Here is an 8,959-nt window from a genome sequence, read left to right on the forward strand (position 1 = left end):
CCCCCCCCCCCCCCCCACAATGCTGCTCTTAACCCTCAAAACAAGGCCCAGAATGCACCAGATTGCACAGATTTTAACCGTTTTTCAAAAATTTTCCGGGGGAGCATGCCCCTGGACCCCCCTAGTTCGCGCGCCTGCTAAGCAGGCGCGCGCGCTTGTGGCTTCGCCACTTCGCTGATTTGCCCCCCCCAAAAAGGAGGAACCCCCCCCCCCCCCCCTTACAACTCATTTGGTCCGGCCCTGCTCACGGACACAAAAACATACACGTCTTTCTCTCTCCATTCCGTCCACAACAGATGTGACAACAGCAGAAGATATAACTGGCATGGTATTCTTTATTCCTGTGTCTCTCTTCCCTCCTCCTATCTGTGTCTGTGGTTCGATCTGTGTGTGCATACTTATGCAGTGCGTGCGCTTTACCTCATAACGATCCGTCATTATTTCTTACACTGCAACTACGTGGCTGACAATCGTGTTATTGAAAGCTTTCGTTTCCTAAAATGTGACCCACTTCCACGAAACCAGTCTTAACTCGCAACTGTCCGATCAGCACTACACGCGGAGATAGCAGTGAGGCACAATGTGGGTGATTTTCACTTTTTGATGGAAATGGCTTCTCTAACCTTTAAAAAGTAACGTAGTTCTTGCGATTTACTTGAAAGATGTCTAGAAAGATGTTAAAAACAGTGTTAAAGTTCCCTAATTACTGCTAAAGACGCTTTTGTTTGAGCAAAATGACCCATTTTTACTGTACTCAAACATCCCGTATCCCTTACAGGGCCCCACTGTGTCGTATACCGTTGGATTCGTCTCATAAGTGCTGTGTTGAATGTGTGTCATCTTAAAATAAACCACAAGGTCGTTCCAAATAAGGAAAACGACCGATCGTAGTTTCTACTGGTAGAAAGTCCGATCTGAGTTTCTACCGGTAGAATCGCTGATTGTTCTCGTAAAAACATCGATCGGACTTTCTACCAGTAGAAACTCCGATCGGCGATTCTACCAGATCGCTGGTTCTACCGTGACATATTATATACAAACGTCCAAATGCAACCAATCAGAGTACATGATACTGAGGTTCCTTGGTAACGAAATGTCACACACGCTCTGATTGGCCAAATGACACCAAATAGTCCAGGCATCTTAGCCACTTTAGTGAAGGGAACGTTGAAGTGACAATGACTAGGTTTAAAATGTCCCTTATCAGAAAGTTCAACCTCATTCCTTTGATGTTTATTAAACACATTTTCATATAAAGTTGGCGCTTCATACGGAAAAATGGCTTTGAAATTGACCCAAATCCTTCTTTGGGCTCTGTAAATGTCGTTTGGGGGTATGGTTGTAAAATGGTATCTACTGGTCACCCCAATGTATAAACTGAAAACTCTTTCTGCACCAGAACACGCAGAAAGGATTGTATCTGCCTGATGTCTGATGCTTTTCAAAATCCCCAACCACTAACACCTTCAAAACGGACTTTAACTGACACTGTTGTTTTTCCCTATATAATCCTTACTATTTTTCCGAGACGTCGTCGTGTTGTGTATTTAGCTTGCCACAACCTCATACATGGTCCTAAAAGTTAAAGTTGAAGAAAATACTAAAGATAAATGAAAAAGCTGACGCAGTGTCATTCGCACCGTGAATCCCCCCATGGGAACATACTAAAGTCTGGTTCCAAATAGGCTCAATTTCCTTCTATTTCTTTGTATTTCTGCCTCGTAGGGGTAGGGGTGTTCAAACCAAAGGCACCTTTAAACCAAAATTCAAATCACACATCTTACAATACTAAGACACTCAGCAGTAAAAGGGTGTCTGCTGGTAAAAAATTCCAAACAATCCTAAAAGTACTTCACTACTAAAAGTGCTTTTAAAAAGAGCCGTTATTTTTCCCTCTATATTCAGTATTGTGTTTTCTGCGAACATGTAGTCTATTTAGATGGTTGTCGTGTGCACTTGAGTTGCTAAAGCGTTTTCAGTTGGGCATATGTCGAAAAGCAAAGAATTAGCCCTTTGAAAACCATCAGAACTGTCACACAAAAATAACATTTACCTATCTCACCAACTGACCAAACATAGGGCTTTTCCTTATGTATTATGTTTTGTCGTGTTTTTTGTATCATACTTGTGAAAACAGCCACCACTGTTGTAAATGATACTTTAAAGAGCATTATTTCATTTTTACAGTTGAAGGACAACCTGGACTGCCGTATATTACAGCTGTTTTACAATCAGCCAAAATTTTCTTAACAAACGTATGTTAAGAACAACTCCCATAGTGAAATTGAAGGAAAACAAATTGAAAATCCCCCTGCCTTAGAGGAGCTAAAGAATCAACAATAAACGACTGCATGGATAGCTTGATGCACGAATGCATTGCGGACATGTTTGTCTCCAACCAAGAGAAAGTTCCAAAAAATCCCTTTTGTGCTTCTTATTATACAGTGACGTCAAAGACAGCCTTTTCTGCTGTTCATACATTCAGGGGTTATGGTTACACTAAACGACGTAGTTGTAGACATACTGCCATCCAGATTTATTTTTTCCTTGCGAGCAGTCACAGGGTGTTTGTGCTGTCTGCCAACCGTTAGATGACCCCGCCCAAGTCTGTTAAGGGACCGTTTGACCGTTATAGAACGCGTCTTTTTGATTTTTTGGCACAGTTGGAAACGGTTGATTTTTATCCCTACCATTGTTTCCAAACATTATATAGGAATGTTTTGTGAACAACGGATAATAGCCGCTACTCGCATGTGTAGCAAAAGTGAGCGTACATACTCACCCTGGTCGTCCAGCCGTTGTCCGTTGCCCGTCTTTATCTGTCTGTACTGAACATTACCTTTGGATATTTCTCCAACGCTATGAAGTGAAGAAACACCAAATGTTGCAAAATGTTGTATGACCCCAAGAGCTCAAAAAAGATACTTGAGAACCTTGACCTTACCTTAAGGTCAAGGTCACAGGGAGAATGAATGTGGTCTAAAAACTGCAAAATTTCACATTGTGCCAGTTTTCTGGAAAACAAATTAAAAACAGCGGGCTTAGTTTTGTATGGTATACAAGAAAAAGAAAGCCTTATCTTCTGATACCATTTTGGTTGACCTCGCTTCAATGTCAAGGTCACAGGAGTCCTTCAAAGTTGAATTGTATACATGTTTTGAAGTGACCTTGACCCTGAACTATGAAAAAAATCTTTCAAACTTCATAATTGTGTGGGGCACATGTTATATACTGATATTGAGCCACATTTAGTCACATATCATCAAGGTCAAGGTCACTTTGCCCCTTATGAAATGTGACTGAAACGGGCAATTGAATCACTAAAAGTGACAATGTCTCTTTGTAGAAAGTGCCAATAAGTATGTTTATGCTTCCTATGTCTTGAATTGATAGCCTTGTGATGTGTGACCTTTGATGATCTTGACCTTGGCCAAAGGTCATGTGTAATTTGGTAGGAAAAATCTGTAAAACAGTTCTAATAGTGTACAATGTCCTTGCCAGCTTCAGTTGTTAGACCTTCACCTTCAAGGTCACCTGAAGGTCAAGGTCACTTTAAGACAAAGGTCAAGCATGAGAGTCGCATGGGCTTTGCTTTGTTAAGATTTTTTACCAAGACACATGGATTTCTTTACCCGGCTTGGTCACATTTTTCATAGGGGTCAATGTGACCTTGACCCTAACGATATGTGACCAGATGTGGCTCACTATGAAATTCTAACAAACGCCCCACTCAGTGTTTAAGTTTGTAAGAGATATCGTCCATAGTAAAGTTAAAGGGGCAAGCTCACATCAAAATATGTCTACAATTCAACTTTGAAGGGCTCCTCTGACCTTGACATTGAAGCGAGGTCAACCAAAATGGTATCAGAAGATAAGGCTTTCTTTTTCTTGTATACCATACAAAACTAAGCCCGCTGTTTTTAATTTGTTTTCCAGAAAACTGGCACAATGTGAAATTTTGCAGTTTTTAGACCACATTAATTCTCCCTGTGACCTTGACCTTATGGTAAGGTCAAGGTTCTCAAGTATCTTTTTTGAGCTCTTGGGGTCATACAACATTTTGCAACATTTGGTGTTTCTTCACTTCATAGCGTTGGAGAAATATCCAAAGGTAATGTTCAGTACAGACAGATAAAGACGGGCAACGGACAACGGCTGGACGACCAGGGTGAGTATGTACGCTCACTTTTGCTACACATGCGAGTAGCGGCTATTATCCGTTGTTCACAAAACATTCCTATATAATGTTTGGAAACAATGGTAGGGATAAAAATCAACCGTTTCCAACTGTGCCAAAAAATCAAAAAGACGCGTTCTATAACGGTCAAACGGTCCCTTAACAGACTTGGGCGGGGTCATCTAACGGTTGGCAGACAGCACAAACACCCTGTGACTGCTCGCAAGGAAAAAATAAATCTGGATGGCAGTATGGCTACAACTACGTCGTTTAGTGTAACCATAACCCCTGAATGTATGAACAGCAGAAAAGGCTGTCTTTGACGTCACTGTATAATAAGAAGCACAAAAGGGATTTTTTGGAACTTTCTCTTGGTTGGAGACAAACATGTCCGCAATGCATTCGTGCATCAAGCTATCCATGCAGTCGTTTATTGTTGATTCTTTAGCTCCTCTATGGCAGGGGGATTTTCAATTTGTTTTCCTTCAATTTCACTATGGGAGTTGTTCTTAACATACGTTTGTTAAGAAAATTTTGGCTGATTGTAAAACAGCTGTAATATACGGCAGTCCAGGTTGTCCTTCAACTGTAAAAATGAAATAATGCTCTTTAAAGTATCATTTACAACAGTGGTGGCTGTTTTCACAAGTATGCTACAAAAAACACGACAATACATAATACATAAGGAAAAGCCCTATGTTTGGTCAGTTGGTGAGATAGGTAAATGTTATTTTTGTGTGACAGTTCTGATGGTTTTCAAAGGGCTAATTCTTTGCTTTTCGACATATGCCCAACTGAAAACGCTTTAGCAACTCAAGTGCACACGACAACCATCTAAATAGACTACATGTTCGCAGAAAACACAATACTGAATATAGAGGGAAAAATAACGGCTCTTTTTAAAAGCACTTTTAGTAGTGAAGTACTTTTAGGATTGTTTGGAATTTTTTACCAGCAGACACCCTTTTACTGCTGAGTGTCTTAGTATTGTAAGATGTGTGATTTGAATTTTGGTTTAAAGGTGCCTTTGGTTTGAACACCCCTACCCCTACGAGGCAGAAATACAAAGAAATAGAAGGAAATTGAGCCTATTTGGAACCAGACTTTAGTATGTTCCCATGGGGGGATTCACGGTGCGAATGACACTGCGTCAGCTTTTTCATTTATCTTTAGTATTTTCTTCAACTTTAACTTTTAGGACCATGTATGAGGTTGTGGCAAGCTAAATACACAACACGACGACGTCTCGGAAAAATAGTAAGGATTATATAGGGAAAAACAACAGTGTCAGTTAAAGTCCGTTTTGAAGGTGTTAGTGGTTGGGGATTTTGAAAAGCATCAGACATCAGGCAGATACAATCCTTTCTGCGTGTTCTGGTGCAGAAAGAGTTTTCAGTTTATACATTGGGGTGACCAGTAGATACCATTTTACAACCATACCCCCAAACGACATTTACAGAGCCCAAAGAAGGATTTGGGTCAATTTCAAAGCCATTTTTCCGTATGAAGCGCCAACTTTATATGAAAATGTGTTTAATAAACATCAAAGGAATGAGGTTGAACTTTCTGATAAGGGACATTTTAAACCTAGTCATTGTCACTTCAACGTTGTTTTCTAATATGCCTGGACTAGAAAGGGAGAGAACACCGTACACTTCCCCCTGCGTCTTGTTCCGAAAGTCAAGCAACATGGCAGACAGATTAACTCGGCTTCTAAACACATGTAGAGATGGGAATTTACCAGCTTCAGATCAAACAGAATTGAGTGCATTAATTGGAGACTTTTTCACGTGCGATCCACAACACGATGATTTTTCGGACGACGATTTTGACGCCGAAACAGACACGGAAATAGCCGACGAAAATGCCGATGAGAGTGACGGTGAAGATTCTCCGCTTGTCAACACCGAAGAAATTAGAGAGGACACTGACAGTAGTATACCTGTCGATGAGGCACCCTTCGATGGAGGTTTACTCAAAGTATCATAGTGTGGTGTTGTTGTTCTATATGTTCTGGTGGTTGTTGGTGAGTGAATGCTTCTCAGTCAAACGCAATAAAAGTGAGTCGAGCAAGCGAAGTCATTTCTGGTCTTTACTTCGCAAAGGTTCCCGCTCGACTGTCGAGATCTTTCACACATCTCGCGGTCTCACGTGATCATACAGGCACACGTCTTATTAGTGCAAATGCGCCAAACAACCCAACAGGCGCGCAACAATGTCATGGACAGTCATCGTCTCACAATACTATGCCGTGAGCGATCGTGCAAGGCAAATGGCAGTGGTTGCAAGCAGATAAAAGTGTCAGGACCGTCCCCAAGTGACCCACGCAAGGGATGCATCACCCAGTTTTCACCTGAGGAAATCGTGGCTCTTCGGATGTCTTTGCAAGCAATGGATCGGGGTGAGTGCATTTACATAATTTCTAAAAATCAGTATTCTCCTACTAAATTCTCGTCATCTCTTATTTTGGTCACACCTGTAAGGAAATGTTTACAGCCTGCAGCATTTTGACTTAGCTTGCTTCCACTTACAGTGCTACAGTTTGTTTTAGGGCATGAGGGGTCAAATGACCCCCAGCAACTGAAATAAAGGGGTTACTTTTGTATGGTGTGCAGGGAGACTGTACGTGAAAGATATAACTTCTGCTGCCCACCAACATTTGTAAACAACCGGGGGGGGGGGGGGGCTGGTCACAGCAATGTCATTCGCCATTATGAAATCCGCAGCGCGGCAGTGTAAGTTAACGTTGTTTGATTTTGTGTGATTTTTATTATTGTGTGTTTGTTTTCAGATTCAAAGGAGTGGTTCATACTGGGCATTCTCAGCTCTTGCATGCGGACCGGACAGAAGACTGAGTGCAGCAAATGGAAGGAACAGCGCGACCGCACCCGAGCTCGTTCCACCTACTGTCTGCTGACCAACCCTGTCTGCAAAGTGATCCCAGCACCAGGACTCTCTGATGTGAGGAGGCGATACCTGTTCCAGCACATCAGGGAGTACGTCAGAGAAGACAGGCAAAACCTTGTGTGTCCTGACCCTGCCAATTGACTGAAGGAGGTTTGTTTCAGTTTGTGAACTGCGCTGCCCGTGATCTGTGACTGTGACTCGTGTGAGTAACATTCATCTCTCAGTGAACTGGCATTCATCCTCGTCGTACACTCAGATACCATCAACTTCTTTTTCTGTGCTTCAGTTGGTTTTGGTGACATGCGTGACAGATTGAAGTTTGTGTTAGCGACGACAGTTATTACTATTCCGGCTTCAGGCAACGATGTGAAAAAAAAGGAAAAAAACTTTTGATTTAGTGTTTGTCATGTTGATTATGTGGCTATGAAATATCTTTCTTCTGTCTTTAATCTGAGTGAGTTGACCTCTTGGTAATGTTATTTGGTCAGATTTTTCAGTTTAATTTTCTGAAGCCCCACATAGTCTTACGCAGTGCGTCTTGTACTATTACTTGTTAGATTGTTTTTTATTAAATGTTCTACAATTTCTTTCTTTAAGTCAGTATCCTTCAAAGGGATTACATATGTTTCTTCTGACAGTGAATTGTTTTCATTCAAGTTCAAGTTATTGCATTTACTGTGATTTACAGAATCAGAAGTTCAAATTTGTATTTTTTGTAATTTTTTTTTTTTAAAGTGAGAAATGAAAAAGTTAAGCTATATTTCTAGTTATTACTTTTTTATTTATATGTTTTATAGTGTCCTGTGCGTTGCCTGATTGTGGTATCATGTCTAAGCCTCTGTTATTTTGTCAAAACTTGTGGTCAGTTGAATTTAGCATTTTTGTCGTTTGCTCTCAAATTCAGCAAAAAAGGGCGTCTTTTAGGCGTCAAGTAAAACATTTTAATCAAAACTAATCATCTTTGTTTTTGTTTGTAATTGTACAGTTGTATCTTGTTATTAACTGTGGAGAGATTTGGTTGAGTCTGAACCCCTTTTGCTAGGGAATACCTTTATGGGTGCAAATGAAAACTTTCAAGTCCGTTTTCTCAAAATGGCCGCTCTCTCTTCCCCGTACTTCAAACGACTGTAGATTTGTCAATTTTTATACCACAGCTTTGGTTTTGATATCAAAATGATCATCAGAAGTTGTAGTTTCTAATTATAAAAACAGCACAAAAAGTCCAAAATGCGAGTTAAGGCTGGAGTATACTATGGAGGCCCAATTTCAAAGTGATTAGGTAGTTTTAAAAGTTACTTTTTCTGTTAGTTCAATGTTTGCTTTATCAGGAAAATACAAAATATAAAGGGCTTAACGCGCAACATTTTAAGATAACGACTGAAGTTTAAGCATAGGTATCAGATTTTTTCACGCAAACACAACTGAATAAGTTGCAATATTGTATTGTAAAAATGTAAGCAAAATAACAATCTGATGATCACAAACTGAAGAAGAGAAATAGGGAAGCAAAATAGAACATTAAACGTAGTGATTTTACTTGTGAATTCGGAAAAAAATCCTTTTGTATCCATTTTGAAGCTCAATTTGAAGCATCGAACACCAACAAACATTGATTAAAAGTGTTAAAGTGATTACAGTGTTCAGAAATAGTGTTAGATACATGTACCAAGTTGAGTTATCCCTCTTTATCAATTTAAAAAAAAAGACACCTCTTAACGCGCAAAATTTTGAACTGTGATGCTTTTACTACCCCCACCCCCTTCCCATTTTTCAGAAAAGAGTGCATATTATCTTCCAAATAGAAAAGCAGGGTAGTCAGATGATCAAAAACTTAAAAAGAGAAAGAGGGAAGCAAAATAGAACATCCAACATAAT

The 8,959-nt window shown here is 40.2% G+C and overlaps 1 protein-coding gene across 1 annotated transcript; it reads left to right on the forward strand.

Annotated features, from left to right (window-relative positions):
* Positions 1-5,861: 5,861 nt before the first annotated feature.
* Positions 5,862-8,322, forward strand: LOC138948095 (uncharacterized). Its single transcript, XM_070319619.1, has 2 exons — positions 5,862-6,578; positions 6,969-8,322. Exons 1-2 carry the CDS (start codon positions 6,362-6,364, stop codon positions 7,223-7,225), a joined length of 474 nt encoding a protein of 157 aa, XP_070175720.1. The 5' UTR covers positions 5,862-6,361; the 3' UTR covers positions 7,226-8,322.
* The last annotated feature ends 637 nt before the right edge of the window (positions 8,323-8,959 follow it).

This window comes from Littorina saxatilis, linkage group LG15, assembly GCF_037325665.1.
Source record: "Littorina saxatilis isolate snail1 linkage group LG15, US_GU_Lsax_2.0, whole genome shotgun sequence".
Taxonomy (NCBI): domain Eukaryota; kingdom Metazoa; phylum Mollusca; class Gastropoda; order Littorinimorpha; family Littorinidae; genus Littorina; species Littorina saxatilis.